Raw genomic sequence first — 17144 nt, 5'->3', positions numbered from 1 at the left:
GCAATCATTATCAACATAAGTCCTAATCATAAGCATGAGATTATTTGCAACATAAGCATAAACATACAACATAAGATCACATATGACTCTTCTTTGGTCACTTACATGGCCCCCCTATTGTCCATGTTTTACCTGGCACCCCTATTGTCGAGACTTTAGGCACGTCTGCCTTTAATGATGCTGAAAAACTAGGTTAAGCAAACACAAACAAAGCCATACATATCTCATAACTAGAGTCTATTAAAAAAAAAAACATAATTCTAGTTAACTTCCTTACCTCAAGTCCAAGCACAAAACTCAAACAACACAGGACCATTTCCTCAAAAATTGAAACATAACAAGTACAATTTGGTCTCAAACACAATTCATACTCACACAAGCATATCACAAAAGTTTGCATGAACTTTATATGCTTTCTAAGTGTAGATGTCGAAACCAAAGAATTTCACAGAACTCATAATACATGAAATACCACTTATCATGCTACTATTTGTACATAAAATCATAATTTAATCACATAAGAATTTTAAACAAATCCAAACTTGAAATTCTAGACTTGATCAAATAGTATTATTATCGAATGACCAATTTTCTTTCTTATTTTAGCTTTCTAAAAGACCTATTTTACAAAACAATGGAAAAAAAATTTACACTTTTCAAAAATAACTTTTAGATGTGAAATTCCCTAGCTATGTCGAAACCATAGTTTATTTCAAAAGAAATTTTCCACTTTTATTTCCATAAAATATCAACAAAGTTTCATGTTGTATGTAACACCTAATGTTACCAATCATGCTTGGAAAGTTACTAAAATATTTCCTTGTTAAAATTTCTATACTAGGCCGAAATGTACAAAATGTGACACTTTGTTTTACAAAATTTTGGCCAAAACTCATAGTAACAAATCATGATAATAACTTGGCAAATAACTCAAGAAAATCAAACTTTTTTTTTATACATATGGGCCGAAAACTCTATAAAATCATGAGGTAAATCTACAACCTGCCTATAACCAATTCAACATCTTATAATCATGAAACAGTGTTACATAAAGCCATGAACAAGAATTCATCCATAGATACGCCATATGGCCGAAACTCTATAATGAATGGGACACTTTAATTCTCCATTTAAATTTTATCATAAAATCATAACTTTTCATAGCATAGCATATACTCATAATTTTTTTTTTAACAAATTACAAAATCATAATCATGCTCCTATCCAAATCATCAAGTCAAGAACCTTGGCATAACATGCTCATAAAAATAAATAGTAATACACAAAACCTAGCATGTTTTTCTATTAGTTTTAGTACATAAATATTCATCATGCCTTGAATAATTTTAAAATAGAACCCTAGGCCTATATTAATCATGGCTGAAACCTATACCCCAAAAATATACTTTTGTTTCCAAAATTTAATTAAAACTTAACATGTTTCTAATCAAGATATCATAACCTTACATAAGTTCATCATAGCATTAGTGCACAAACCAACACTAGAACATATACTCATCAAGACTAAAATTATCAAAACATAATCATACATTATAAACACATTTTCTCAAGATAACATGTCAAAAATCATAAACAAAATATATCAACTTCAAATCAACAAAAAAGTTAGAAATTCCCATTACATTTCTTGATAGTGTTTAAGAACACAAAAGCAAAACAATCCTGGGCACCCTAGGGATTTTGAACACCACAAAAGAAAAGAAAAGAAAGTTCTGAGAATTGAGAAGAAGAAACTTAGACTTAAGGGATCAAAAACCAAACCCAAGATCAAGACATACCTATGGAATTTTCGAAACCCCTTCCTCTTCTCCTTCGTTCTCTCTTCTTTCTCTTTCTCGTGCTCTTCCTCTACCATTTTCTCTCTCAAAGCTTCGACAACCCTCAATGAGCCTCCAAGGCTCCCATCTTTCTTTTTATAGCTCCTAGTGATCTAACCCTAATGAAAGAACCTAGGTGTGAAAGCTCAAACCCTTACCCACAAAATAAGTCCAGATCCCACCATTTCCTCCCTTTGTCCAAGCTTACACCTCATCTAATCCTTATCCAAATGTGAACAAACTAAGTAGGAAATCCTTGTCATCTTATCTCAAAAAGATGACAACCAATATTTCTTTTCCCTTTTTATTCACTTAATTTAACTAAAATAAAATAAACAAATCCCACACACGCACACACTACAACACATTTAGGCACACACCAAAAATTATAAAAAAAAAATGTATTTTATTCTAATCACATAATTTGTCACACCTAATAAAATGTAACACTAATAATTACACAACTTTACACAATTATTTCAAATAAATTCTAATTCACACAAAACAAATAATTCAAGTTATTTTCTAATAATCAAACAAATAAAATAAAACATAACCATATAAACAAAAAAAAAATTGGATCACTACAACCGAAACTACCAGATTACTGATTTGCAACCCCAAGTAATATCTTTGGTGACAAGCTGCCAAAACATCCCAATTCTTATCCCATGTAATTTTTTAATATCCAAATACTTACGGGCTGTCAAAATAACATTCCTAATAACTATAAAACATTATAGCACATGAAAATCAAATCAAGAATATGTAACTTCTTTTATATATTGATTATGTTGATATTTTAGGAGTTACAAATCAGTAACCAAATTTGTAATTTCTATATGTATGTTACAAAATGACTCATTTTGTCACATCCCATTTTATTTGCCACACTCATTTGATTAAAATTATATTATTTATATAAAATATAACATTATGAAGATAAAATTGTATATGTATTGCTTAATTTTATCATATTATCTTACTTATATTTTTTTTTGTTTTATTTTATTTACAATTTATATATTTATATGCGTTACTTTTTGGTATGAGTTGTCATTCATGCCAAACGGAAATTTTTTTGAAAGTACTTATTAGAGTTTTAATATTCAATTAAATATTTCCAAAATTGGATTCTGGATAATCATCATGTTTTGTTATTATATGGCAATACCACTAATAGATTCATAAAAGGATGCAAACATTTATTTGATTTTCCAAAACAAAACAAATTACATAAAAAGGATGACCATAAGCCAACTCAAGAACATGAGAAGCTTCGACAGAGCATACAAACAACAACTCAACTAAGGTTGGACAAACACACACCAGCTATCATAAGCTTTATTACATATATATAATTACTCATAACATTATTAAAGCAAGTCTTAGAAAAATTATAATAACTTGAATCTAAAACCATTTCAATTTGGTAGCCCTTCTTCCCCCATGAAGTATGTTGTCAATGTCGTTCGCTACAAGGATTGCATCAGAAGATATACCAGCTAGTCCTCTTCCAGACATGCCAATGCAGTATATGCCATTATCTCCTTTCCAGTGATTTGGATACTTGTTTTTTGGCATTCCTTCCTTGTTCAGACCATACTTATAGTCCTGAAAAGGTTAATTTTTTTTAAGACTCGTTTTGATTATATCAAGCTATATAATTTCCTTAATTATAAAAAGAATGTCTTAGATAGGTTCAATAGACACATTTAGTATTAATATTTACACCATTAGGTGAAATTAATCATATATTAATATCAACTAGAAATACCATATATACACCTATATACTTATTTGTATAAAAATAAATTATAATGTGTGTGTTTTTTTTCCCTCTAAAATTCATCCTAATTGACTTATACTATTTTTTTTCTTCTTAAGAACACATATTAATAACTCTTAGCATTTATATATGCACAATTTGGTGCTTAATTATTTCTTTGCCTTATATAAAAATTAGAGATAAATATTTTTTTGTTTAATTTTAGTGTCTCAATTTATATCTAACCAATAAATTAATATATGTCATATAATTTAAAATTGATAATTACTAAATAAATTTTCCAACTTTTTATTACTTTTATAAAAGTTTTAGTATAAATATATATATATATACTAGATACAAGCAATTTACAATACATGTTTGCTTAGTTTATTTATAAAATTTATTAATTATATTTTATTAAATTTGTATCATTATCATACAAATTTCAAATAAATAAACAATATTATACATAAACATATTAAATAAAAAAGTAAACAAAAATACTATGATTTTTTTAAATATATATAAAAGGATAACCTTTTAAACATAAATGATAATTTTTTTAATAAAAATTAAGATTATGTATTATATAATATTATAATGATATTTTATATTATTTTAAATTTATATTGATATAAGTATTAAATATCTAGTTTTGTATTAAATATTTTTATAATAATAATATTTTATAATATTTGAATTAAAAAATAACATAAACATATTAAATGAAAAATTAAACAAAAACACTATTTACGATTTTTTTAAAATATATATATATATAATATGATAATTTTTTAAAACATAAATGATAATTTTTCTAATAAAATTTAAAATTATGTATTATATTATTATTATATTTAATATTATTTTAAATTTATATTGATATAAGTATTAAATATTTAGTTTTGTATTAAATATTATAATAATAATAATATGTTATAATTTTTGAATTCATATTAATATAATTAGTAAAAAATTAGGATTATATATTATTATCATAATAGTATTTTATAACATTTGAATTTATATTAGTATAATTATTAAATATCTAGTCTTATATTATATATTATTATAATAATCATATTTTATAATCTTTGAATTTGAATTTATATTAATAGAATTATTATATATGTAGTCTTATATTAAATATTATTATATTAATGATATTTTATAATATTTGAATTTATATTAATGTAATTGATAAATATTTATTTTTAAGTTAGTTTTAAAAATATACTCCATTAAATATTTAGAATATTTTGTTAAAATAAACAAAACAAACCATTAAAACTAAGAATTTCCGTTATCTACATACTTATTTATACCTTGACCCATTCTGCTGCTACACTTTTGTAACCAGTAGCCAATATGATGGTGTCGAAATTCTCATGAGTTCCATTCTCAAAGTGAACGTTGTTTCCAGAGATACTTTTGATTGCGGGAACAACCTATTTTAATTATAAAAAAATAAAAGAAAATGAAAGATGAAAATATTATATATAAATATATTGGGAGTGACTACAATACATTTACTTTTTTTACTGCACCGGTGCAGCTAGTCTATGTTTTCTACACCTCGATAATTTTTTTTTTCTAATTTTTTTTATTTTACAGTATACATTGTAATTATTTAAGATACACTGAAAATTTTCAAAAAATTTCGAATAATTTACAGTGCCGAAAAGAAAGTTCAAACTGTTGATTACAAAATAAGCACGTGTACAACAAATAGTTTGAATATTGTTTTCGGTACTATAAATTATTTAGAATTTTTTTAAAATTTGCAGGATGTCTTAAATGACTAAAATGCACACTATCATTTAACAAAAATTAGAAAAAAACTTATTAAGACGTAGAAAACACAAATTGACTAGAATGGTGAAGCCAAAAAAATAGCTGCACCGAATTATTACCCTAAATATATTATGTTATCATTCTTGTCATTAATTACATTGGCAATTTATCTCAACCTTGATTTCTTGTGAACGGATTTTGTCAATGCTTCCTCCATCGATGACTGGAGTTTTTCCACCACTGGCCTTTAGAAGGAAAGGTCCCACTTGGGGTCGGTGAATCCCATACTTAGGTAGATCTGCATAGTAAAATGTGGCTAGCCACAAAATTAATTTATCCACATGATTGATCCTCATGAATTTCAACATCAACATTCCTGCGCACACCATTGTTTTGCTCAACACATGTAACTGCATATTATTCAGAAGATAAAACAATATGCATCAGTACATACATATATAAAAATAATCAATAGCACAGTATATAGGTCACTCATATAAATATATATATATATATATAAGATAAGGAGAAAAGGAAAGCCAAGGACAAACTTACAGGGCTTCTTATCACTATACATGTTTGAGCACCAAACTCAGAAAGATCATTACTGATCTCCATGCCAGAGTTCCCTGAGCCAATAACCAAAACAGATTTTTCTTCATACTTTCGTCCATTTGTATACTGTGAGGAATGAATAAGTTCCCCCTTAAAACTCTCAATCCCATGGATATCTGGGATGAAAGCCTTAGCATTCTCACCAGTGGCAACAACCAAGAACTCAGCAACATAGACTTCACGCTCCCCAGACAACATGCTGTTGGTCTCGATCCTCCACTTATTGTCATCCTCATTTAGATAGGCCACCTCAACACAGCAATAATAACGAGGCTTTATGTTGAAATGCTTGACATAAGAGTCTAGGTAAGAGCTAAAATCATGTTTGGACATAAATGTGGGTGTGCAGTATTTGTGGGGTTGGTGGGGCAATGAGCAAAAGCATTTAGCCAAATGAAGGCTTAGCCGATCGTACGAGTTCTTCTTCCAAAGCGAACCGTAGCAATCGTCCCGCTCTAACAAAATGTATGGTATTGACTTTTTGCCCAGACATGCTGCCATTGCAAGGCCAGAAGGTCCAGCTCCAACAATCACCACAGTAGTAGTCTCCTCCATTTATTTTTCAAAACAATGAGGGAATACTATACTAGTTAGCTCTAATATTTTGATGAGAAACCTATAAGTTTCGACGATGTTTTATAGAGTGAAAAATCTTGACAACTCATATACATATATATATTTTTTTCATACAAGTGTCGTTGCCATGACTTAAAACCTTGACAACTCTATATTTACAAACAACTGCAGAGAAAGAAAGAGAGATGTTAACGACATGCAGGGAAAAAAGAAAGGTGATGATATTAGCCTTTTTGTTTTCGTACATAGATGAATGAAGAATGTATAGAGATTTTTTTTTTCAAAATAAGGATGAAATGCCAGGTTTCCTAATTAATAATGTGCGAAAAGGGGGGCGTTACTTTCACTGAAGAAGATTCCTTCACATTCAAAAATAAGAAAGAAAGAAAAAACCTTCAAAATGGTATATAATTAAATGGAATCTAATTTTAATTGATTTTTTAATATTAGTTTGAGAGACCTAAATGGTAAAAAATCTGATATATTTATTCTTAAAGTTGACTAAAGTTGTGTATTAAGAGACTCTTTTACATGGAAGAAAAGTGGCAAGAAACAAGAAAGCCACAGATGATATATTTGTCTTATTTTAAAAAAAAAAAAATCAACAAGAAAAGTAGATTTTTTTTTATTTCTCATATTTCAGGATAAGATATAATTTTAAAATGATCACTAAAAAGATTCTCATTTAGAATATTCAGTTTTTTAAAAATATAAACGTATATTTGCTTAACTTTTTTTGAATGATTATTATTACATATATCAATTTTGTCTATCTAACAAATATTATAAGGAACAAAAAATCAATGAATAATAATTAATAAATTTCCACTTATATGTTATAACATGTGTATGAGTCAAACATGTGTATGTCTGAATTTACAAAATTTTAAAAGTTGTTTACTTCAATAGCACCAATGTGTGCATAGAAATGAAATAGATAATTATTTACGGACATAAAGATTATTGTTGTAAGTAAAATGTTTTGTTCGAGGTTAAAAGGGCATGGCGGGTTTTGTTCAGTTTGGAAGACATCCTATATTATGCATTTTAGACTATTTCTATGTATTTAGTTTTAGATTTAATATACTTTCTAATATTCCGTAGATTTTTTATTTATTTTTTATATCTAAAACAATTGAAATTGTCTAATCAATCTAATGGGTCGAACGGGATCTCCTCACCTACGTGAAGAAATACATACTTAATTATCTTAGAAGTAGCACATATATATGTATAATACTAATTGAATATGATTTAGGTTTTTTTTTATGATCGATTTAATATGTAATAGAATCAAATATCGTATTGATAAACTAATTGACAATATACGACAAGACATATTATACTAACGTTTAATTGAGAGTAGTTAAAATATTGTATTTAATACAATTGGCCTTTTCTAAAGACTATCATGCAAAGATTCAACTTTCCTCATCGATTCATTACCTAGATAATGCATTGCTTATCCTCCGGCTCTATAAGTTTCCTCATTAATGGGCAAGTCTCGGGATGTATTCACCCAACCAGAGGTATAAGACAGGTGACCCACTTTCTTCTTACCTTTTCCTTCTTTGATCAGAAGGATTGTCTTCTATTATTAGGATTAAGGAAAGAAACAATGAGGTGCAAGGGGTTCACATCTGTAGGAATGCACCTACCATCTTCCACCTTCTGTTTGCAGATGATAGCCTGCTTGTTGTAAATACACAACACAGAACTCAAAACTAGCAATATTCAAATTCAAACAACAATACTATAATCAACAAACAAAGAACAAGTAAAAGGAAAGAGACAACTTGAATTTATATTGGCTCGGCTAACAATGTGTTAGCGTAATCCAGTTCCTCCATGAATGAGGTTTCACTATGACAAGTTCTATATGATAGCCTATGATCAACAATGGTGAAACACTTGTGTGAAGAGTAGATGAAACTTTTACATGTAAGTTCTTGAAGGAAAACAACTCCAAGAATCAAAACTCTCTCTCACAAACTTCTCTCAAAGTGTTTCCCAAAACCCCAAAACTCAGAATGAATGAAAAACCTTTCTCTAAAGTTCTTTCTAAAGCTATATATATGAGTTTAGTTTTAGAACTTTTGACAATATCATAAATGTCCTTGTTAGGTAGTAACTTATGTAACAGACAAATCTTCCAAAATACTATATGCAACTACCAAAAAAATCGTAAGGTAACTTTTAGTGGGTCTTTAAGTTAGTAAGTGGGAATTACAATACCACAAATTCCACCTTAATTTCCACAAATTGACTTAAAACATATCATGGAGAATAGCCACTACTGTTATCCTGGTCCAATGTTCATAAGTTTCAAACAATGCTGAAACTTATGTTGTGCCAAGACCTTGGTTCTTGCATCAGCAAGGAACTCTTCACTTGGAACATTTTCCAAGTCTATAACCCCTTGTTCTATCTTATTTCTGATCCAAAATAGTTAACATCTATATGTTTATACCTCTCATGATATACAGGGTTTTTACAAAGGTGTATGGATGATTGGCTGTTAGAAAATATCATTGCTTTCTCCTTTAAAATTATGATTTCCTTAAGAAATCATTTGAGCCATATTGCTTCCTTGAACGCTTCTGTAGTGGCTATGAATTCTGCTTCAGTTGTGGATAAGACAACAATTGGTTGCAACTGAGACTTCCATGAAATGCAACAACTATTTAAAAGAAAACAATAAGATGTTAGAGACTTCCTTGTGTCTTTATTAGATGCATAATCTGCATCTACATAACCTTCAAGTTGGGCCTTCATTCTTGTTTTTCTGAACACTAAACCATACTGTGTTGTTGCCTTCAAGTACCTCAGTAGCCACTTTAGTCCTTTCCAGTGATCTTCACCTGGTTTGGCCATAAATTGGCTTAGCACACTCACAGCATAAGCGATGCCAGGCCTGGTACATAGCACTCCCAATAGCTTCTGCATAAGGAATCTTCTCCATAAATCTAGCTTCATCTTTTGTCTTTGGTGATTGATATGAAGATAAATAAAAATGACCTCCCAATAGAACAACTACATCTTTGGTCTCTATCATGTTGAATTTCTTGATTACAGACTTTAGATATTGACTTTGAGCAAGTCTTAACTGATGCTTCTTTCTGTCTCTGTGAATATCAATACCAAGTATCCTCCTTGTGGCTCCCATATTTTTCATCTCAAATTCTTTGTTGAGTACTCTCTTCAATTATCAATCTTACTCATATCACTTCCCATAATCAATAAATCATCAACATAAACCAGTAGAAAAATAGGAACAGAGGTATTTATATCTAGATAGTATAAGAAAGTGTCATAATTTGATCTTATGTACCCCAGTTTAGTGACAACAGCATCAAACGTCTTATACCATTTCCTAGGACACTGTTTTAGGCCATAAATTGATCTCTTCAGCAAGCAGACCAATTCTTCTCCTTTTTTTTCCACCTTGAATCCATCTGGCTGGTTCATGAAAATTGTTTCTTCTAACTTTCCATTGAGGAATGCTCTCTTCACATCCATCTGCTCTATTTCCCAATCATATTGAACGACCAAAGCTAACATCATTCTAACTGTTTTCATCTTCACCACATGAGAGAATATCTCTGAATAATCAACCCCTTCTACTAGTGTAAAGCCCTTGGCCACCAATCTTTCTTTATACCTCTTAGGATTGGTTGAATTTATTCCTTCTTTAACTTTGGAGATCCACTTGCAGCCTATAACCTTTTGTATTTCTGGTTTTGGAACTGAACTCCAGGTATCATTATGCTTTAATGAGTTGATCTCCTCCACCATAGCTTTTTTTTCTATAGCCGAACTTCCTTGCACTCTATTGCCTCTTTATAACTATGTGGTTCTTCATGTTGCGAGTTATTCATAATAGTCAGAGCATAGGCTATAATATCCACTTATGCCTCAACATATCGGGCATGCATCTTTATCTCTCTTCTAGATCTGCCCTGGCCAATTGATAGCTTGCTAAATCCTCTTCTTGATTGCCTTCATCAAAATCACGTTCTTGTATTTCAGGCTGGGTAGATGAGTCTTCACTATTGGTAGAATGAACTTCAATCAAAGTAGTGTTGCTATGTACTTGATGGCCTGCATCATTACAAGAGATACCTTTCTCATTTCTTTTAAATAGAAAAACACTTTAATTAAAAATAACATCACAACTAGTTATAACTTTGTTTGTTTCAAGAGACAAAAGTCTATACCCATTAACTCCAACAAGATAACCTAAGAAGACACATTTAATAGATCTTTTACCAAGCTTATCATCTACATTGTGTGCATAAGCAACACACCCAAAAGTCCTAACATGATTTAAAGATGGTTTCTTACCAAACCATTTCTCTTTAGGTGTCATAAACTCATTTACTCGACTAGGACTTCTATTTATAAGATAGCAAGCATTGTAAAGAGCATCACCCCAATATGCCTTACTCATACCCGATTCTACCATCAAGCATCTAACATTGTTCAACAAAGTTGTATTCATTCTCTCAGCCACTCCATTTTGCTAAGGAGTGTTTTTCACAGTCTTGTATCTTTGAATACCATATTCCATACACAAATCATTAAACTCTTGATTAACAAACTCAAGACCATTGTCAGTTCTAAGACTTTCGATTTTCGTATTAGTTTGATTTTCAACAAGAGATTTCCATACTTTAAACTTGTTTAGACATTCAGATTTGTTCTTTAGTAAGTAAACCCAAACTTTCCTACTATAGTCAACAACAATTGATTAAAAAAATAGAGATTACCTCCCTGAGTCAGTGTTCTACTTGCTCCCCATAGCTCTGAATGTATATACTCCAAGGGTTTTGTAACGCCCTATGTAACGACCCAAAATTTCTATTAGGGCTTAAGGGCCTTGATTAGTGTGTCGGGAGGGCATAATTTGTATTTATGTGAATGAATGATTAAATGCATGATTATATGGCATGCATGATTAAATGAGTATACATATATGATTAGATGCATGTTTATGAGTATTGAATATGCATGTGGGCCCTGTTTTGTTCTTAAGGGCATGTTTGTAATTTTGGCCCGTTGAGGGCATAAATGTAAATAATGTGATAAATTGTTGAGACCACATTATTACGTGGATATATTTGCAGCTTGTGGCTCGAGGCGATCATAGTGAGCAGTTTAGCGAAAAAGTCACAGTGGGGATTTATACCCGGCTCGGGGTGAGCTTGGGGGTATTTCTAGAAATTTAGGATATATATTGGAGACTATTTGATATTTAGGAATATAATTGGTGATTAGTTAGGTGTTGGGGTTTAAGCGATAATTATTAGAGACACTCGAGGAATTAGCGGGAATTGGGAGCAATGACCAAAATGCCCTTAGAATGTTTTAAGGTTTAGATTTTAATGGGAGGGCAATATGGTCATTTGGTTTAAAAGAGATAAGTCATTTTCAGCCTTATCAGACTTAGCGGAATGTTTAGAAACAAGTAGAAGCTGAAGGAAAAAGAAAAGGAGGAAAGAAAGAAGGAAAAATAGGGGTCTCTTTCTCTCTGTCGGTTTGGCCATTTTTCACCATCTCTTGAGAATTTTTGGAGCTGGAATCTCAAGGAGGGCCTAAGCAAAGACTTGAGTTTATGATCCTTGAGGTGGCTAGAGGTTCAGCTGTAGGTTATACTCAATTCAGGTGAAATTTTCAGAGTTTAGTCTAAACTTTCTAACTTTGAGGAGATTGATTTTGATTTTGAACTTTGAATGAAAATTAAAGGAATTTGAGCTTTGGGAATTGAGGAGCTTAAGGCTAGAGGGGTATGGTGATAACCTAAGGTCGAATTTCTCCATTGAAGGTAACCATTTCTGGCTTTGAAGTTCTGAGTTTTTGAGAATCTGTTGAGCTTTTTGAGCTTCAAGCTCAAGCATGGCTTTTTCTTTGTTTTGGGGTGCATGTAGCTAAGTTCTATATGGTTGGGCTATATGGGGTGAGATGTAGATGATGGTAGGATCAATTTGGTGTATGGTTGAATTTTGGAGGGGTTTTGGAGAGTTTTGGCTTGAGGAATTTTGAAGGAGAAAATCAGTATGCTGTTGGTGCTATAACTAGCGTTGTAGCGCTAGCCTTAGGGTGCTACAGCGCTAGGCTTGAATGTCTAGGGGCTTTTTGGCTCTATTTGTAGCGCTATAGCGCCCCCTTTGTGGCGTTGTAGCGCTACCCTATTTCTAGAAGTGGGTTTTTGAGTTATTTCATAGGGTTTTTTCCTGGGGACTCGGGGTTTGATTCCACCACCCCGTTTGGTGGAATTAGGGATTCACGAGGGCTCAGGATTGGTCCCGAGGTTAGGTTTTGGAATTGAAGTTTAGTGATGGTTCTAATTTATGGCTGTGACTAGGTGTACGCTAGGGCTCGGACAGGATCGTGCTTGAAGGTTAATTTCATTAGTCAAGCTATTGGGATCAAAGGTAAGAAAACTGCACCTGTTTATGTGGATAGGTTGGGACTAAGTGTTCCCTATATTTGTATGCACTGTTATATGATTGTGGTAAACCATGTGAATATGTTGGGACTAAGAGCTCCCTATATTTGTATAATGTCATGAGATGGTATTATTCCATGGGGACATGTGATAAACGACCTAAGAGTGTCGGAATCAATATTTGCGCACAGGGCGTGGCTCAGCCACTGGTAGCTGAGGATAGCTTATTTATCACTGACCTCGGTTAAGCTGGCCGAAGTTAGTGGGTATAACACTGAGGGCGGCCTAAGTGAGCCGAAGACAGTGGGTTAAATAGAGGGTGTCAACCCTCAATATTGTGTAATGGTTGCAATAACTGTTGATTGTGAATGTGATTATCGTTGTTAATCTGATGACTATGATATGTTTATTATCCGGATGACAAATTGTTAACTTGTTGATTGTTATCACTGGATAGGTGAATGTTATGAATTGATGAATTCTTGGTTATGCTTCGCTGAATATTTGGTTATTGATATTGATCATGCTATGATATTATGTTTTCTTGCTGGGCCTCGGCTCACGGGTGCTTCATGGTGCAGGTAAGGGCAAGGATTTGGTGGTTCGGCCATGAGTTGGAGAGCTCTGGGGGCGAGGTGTACATTGTCAGCTGTTCGGCCACCACGGTCGAGGGTTTGTACAGGGGCAGAACCTAAAATTGTATATTTTTCCATTAGAGTGGCCATGGTTGTTTATAACTTTTGGAATTTTTGTAAGCACGACTTTTAAACCCTGTTTTTGGGATCCCATGTAATAAATAATTATTTTAGTGAAGCTTTATCTGTTTATGACCAAAATCTTTTAAACTTAACCTGTTTATTATTATAGGATCACAGTTTCAACTATATGACTTGGTTAGCAAGTCCTGCACTATTTAAAATACACAGTATAACGGCTTTGATAATCCAGGGCGTTACACCCTACTTCCTTAGAGTCGTTACTAAGTGAGTTTAAAATGTGTAATTAACTTGCTAATTGAGGTTTTAGGTTAAAAGTGTGGCTAAACTGTAATAAAAGTCATATAATTTGAAAATGTAGTCATTCATTGGAATTATAAATCGTTATACATTTGAGATCCCAAAATACAGTTTAGAAATATTTACAACTCAAAAACACGATTAAGGTCGACTAAACGACAAAATTTAGATTAATACATAACATCTCCTGAAAATACCCCTGGTCATAGCAGCTAGGCAGGCCGAACATGTACACGTCGCTTCACGCTCTCCGTACTCATGGTTGGTCAACTGTTCCCTTACCCTTACCTGCACCATAAAGCACTCGTGAGCTGAAGCCCAGCAAGAAAACTCAACACAAATAATCAACATATGCATATCTATCAGTTAGTATATAATAAAGTAGCCAACAGGCTAAACACTTAGCGGTCATGCTGTCCCAAGCACTTTACCAGGCCCTGGGTTCGCAGTCTACACCGTGTGGATGATTCAAGCATCCAAGAAGGGTCTCACCCTAGTGGCTTGCACTCCGCGTGCTCAACACCGCTCCTAGCCCTTTGCCGTACTCAGCCTTGCACTCCACGTGCTTAACGTCGTTCCCTGCCCCTTGTCGTACTCGGCTTTGGAATGTAATTCTAGTCTCTGGGACCTTGAATTCTATCAATCTGGGTGATAAAATCCATTCCAAGCCTTATCAATTAGGTTCCCAAGCCAAAAACCTACAAAACAACCAATGCATTGAATTAGGATCACGGCCCAGCCCCTTAACGGCCACGATGCACCACAAAACAGAGGCACAATGCCTCCCTGTTGGGAAACGCAGGTCGCGGCATGCCCTTCCTAGGGCTGCGGCGTGCCTCACAAAGGCCTCCTCAGGCCTTCACGGACACACGGGCCGCAACATGCCCAGCCTTGGGTCGCGGCTCAACCCCAAACCCAAAAAACCTCCATGCATTCCACGAGCTAACCTCCCTAAATTTCACCATTTCCGAGCCTTAATCCTAGAATTCTTCCTAGGACTCAATTCCAAACCACATAACTAGTTTATTCACCCTAAATCTCCAACAACTAATCTCCAAAAACAATTCAATTCCATCACTTAAGTTCTAACTCCCAAACTCTAAAAACAGAGAAAACTAAGCAGGAGTTAAGCTTAAATCCTTACCTCTGAATTAGCTTTGGCCTGAGCTTGACTCTAGTTGCCCCAAATTCACTTCTCCCCAAGCTCAGCAAACATGAAGCTTGAATTCCTATGCTTGATTCCCCTCTAAAATCTTCAACCACCAAAGAGAGAGATGGAGAAAGAGAACCGGTTTTGTAAGAGAAAACAGCTTAGAAACTTCTATCTTTTTACTTTTGTTCTAGTGGTTTCCCAAGGTTCTAAGTCTATATCCATTAGCCAAAAAGACTAAATTGCCCCTAAGCCTATCCTCAACCCTTTAATGTCATCAAGGGCATTTCAGTCACTTGCCAAATCCTGCTAAGTCCTCGAGTATTCCTATAAATCCCCATCTAATTCCGACATACTAAATCATTGATAAGTTACTATCCATTACTCAATAATTCACAAACACATAATATATACCCAAAATACCCTCAGGCTCCTCCCAAGCTGGGCATTTGACCCCGTTGTGACTTTCTAGCTAAATCGCTCCCTAGGACTGTCTCGAGTCGTTCATCACAAATACATCACCACTCACACATGGTGTCAACCACAATATACACAAATATTGCATTTATGGTCCTCAGCAGACTAAAATTACAAACATGACCCTAACAACCAAATGGGGCCCACATGCATACTTATTTCACCTACACATGCATTTCTAATCACATACTCATCAAATTCACATATTATCATAATAATTCAATTATTGCCCTCCAAACACGCTAATCGAGGCCCTAAGCCTTATTAGAAAATTTGGGATGCTACAACTATCCCCTCCTTACAAAATTTCATCCTCGAAATTACCTGAATAACTCGGGATATCGCTCCTGCATATCTGACTTAAGTTCCCACGTCGCCTCCTCAACCTTGTTGTTCCTCCACAGCACTTTCACCAAGGCGATGGTCTTTCTCTGCAAGACTTTATCCTTCCAGTCGAGAATCTGAACCGGCTTCTCCTCATATGACAAATTCTGGTCCAGCTCCAAGTTCTCATAACTCAGTACATGCGTAGAATCTAATATGTACTTTCGGAGCATGGACACGTGAAATACATCATGAACCCCTAATAGAGCTGGAGGCATCGCCAATCTGTAAGCTACCTCTCCAACCCGTTCCAGAATCTCAAAGGGGCCAACAAACCTAGGGCTCAGCTTGCCCCGAACACCAAACTGTTTCACTCCTCTCAAGGGAGAAACCTTGAGAAACACGTGGTCACTGACTTGAAACTCTACGCTTCTACGTTTCAAGTCCGAATAACTCTTCTGGAAACTCTGGGAGGCGAGCATTCGAGCTCTTATCTTTTCAATCGCCTCATTGGTCCTCTGAACCATCTTCGGACCCAAGTATCTCCTCTCACCTGTCTCATCCCAATGGATAGGTGATCTGCACTTCCTCCCATATAACATCTCATACGGAGCCACTCCGATAGTCGCCTGATAACTATTGATGTATGAAAACTCAATCAAAGGGAGATACTTACTCCAAGATCCCCCAAAATCCAGTACACAGGCTCGTAGCATATCTTCCAGTATCTGAATCGTCCTCTCAGACTGTCCATTCGTCTGAGGATGATAAGCGGTACTAAACCGCAACTGCGTGCCCATAGCCTTCTGCAGGCTCTCCCAAAACTTGGAGGTGAAGGTGGGGTCCCTATCGAATACTATTGACCTCAGATCCCCATGAAGTCGAGCAATTTCCTTCACATACAACTCAGAATACTGCTCCACAGTATAAGCCGTCCTAATAGGAAAAAAGTGGGCCGACATGGTATACCTATCCACAATCACCCACACTGAATCATGTTGTCCCACGGTCTTTGGCAAACCAACCACGAAATCCATGGTGATATCCTCCCACTTCCATTCTGGAATGCCTAGAGGTTGCAATAACCCTGGTGGCCTCTGATGTTCAGCCTTTACCTGCTAACAAGTTAAGCACT

The 17144-nt window shown here is 33.8% G+C and overlaps 2 protein-coding genes across 2 annotated transcripts; both read right to left on the bottom strand.

The window, feature by feature from the left end:
- Positions 1 to 3251: 3251 nt before the first annotated feature.
- Positions 3252 to 6573, bottom strand: LOC133826904 (probable indole-3-pyruvate monooxygenase YUCCA10). The gene is made up of 4 exons (XM_062258815.1): positions 5959 to 6573; positions 5580 to 5813; positions 4935 to 5057; positions 3252 to 3452 (listed from the first exon to the last, which is right to left on the bottom strand). The coding sequence occupies exons 1-4, from the start codon at positions 6571 to 6573 to the stop codon at positions 3252 to 3254; spliced, it is 1173 nt and encodes a 390-aa protein (XP_062114799.1).
- Positions 6574 to 9162: 2589 nt separating this feature from the next.
- Positions 9163 to 9760, bottom strand: LOC133826888 (secreted RxLR effector protein 161-like). The gene is made up of 2 exons (XM_062258814.1): positions 9613 to 9760; positions 9163 to 9455 (listed from the first exon to the last, which is right to left on the bottom strand). The coding sequence occupies exons 1-2, from the start codon at positions 9758 to 9760 to the stop codon at positions 9163 to 9165; spliced, it is 441 nt and encodes a 146-aa protein (XP_062114798.1).
- Positions 9761 to 17144: the final 7384 nt, after the last annotated feature.

The sequence above is a fragment of the Humulus lupulus genome, chromosome 1 (genome assembly GCF_963169125.1).
Source record: "Humulus lupulus chromosome 1, drHumLupu1.1, whole genome shotgun sequence".
In the NCBI taxonomy this organism is placed as follows: Eukaryota; Viridiplantae; Streptophyta; class Magnoliopsida; order Rosales; family Cannabaceae; genus Humulus; species Humulus lupulus.
The sequence above is the reverse complement of the archived record's forward strand: the minus strand, read 5'-3'. Positions and strand labels throughout refer to the sequence as shown.

Coding starts and splice junctions, on each gene's coding strand:
- LOC133826904 (XM_062258815.1), bottom strand. CDS start 6,573: ATGGAGGAGACTACTACTGTGGTGATTGTTGGAGCTGGACCTTCTGGC. Junction 5,814..5,958: donor GTATAGTGATAAGAAGCCCT/GTAAGTTTGTCC, acceptor AATAATATGCAG/TTACATGTGTTGAGCAAAAC. Junction 3,453..4,934: donor TAGCAGCAGAATGGGTCAAG/GTATAAATAAGT, acceptor TAACCTTTTCAG/GACTATAAGTATGGTCTGAA.
- LOC133826888 (XM_062258814.1), bottom strand. CDS start 9,760: ATGGGAGCCACAAGGAGGATACTTGGTATTGATATTCACAGAGACAGA. Junction 9,456..9,612: donor TGTAGTTGTTCTATTGGGAG/GTCATTTTTATT, acceptor TGGCCAAACCAG/GTGAAGATCACTGGAAAGGA.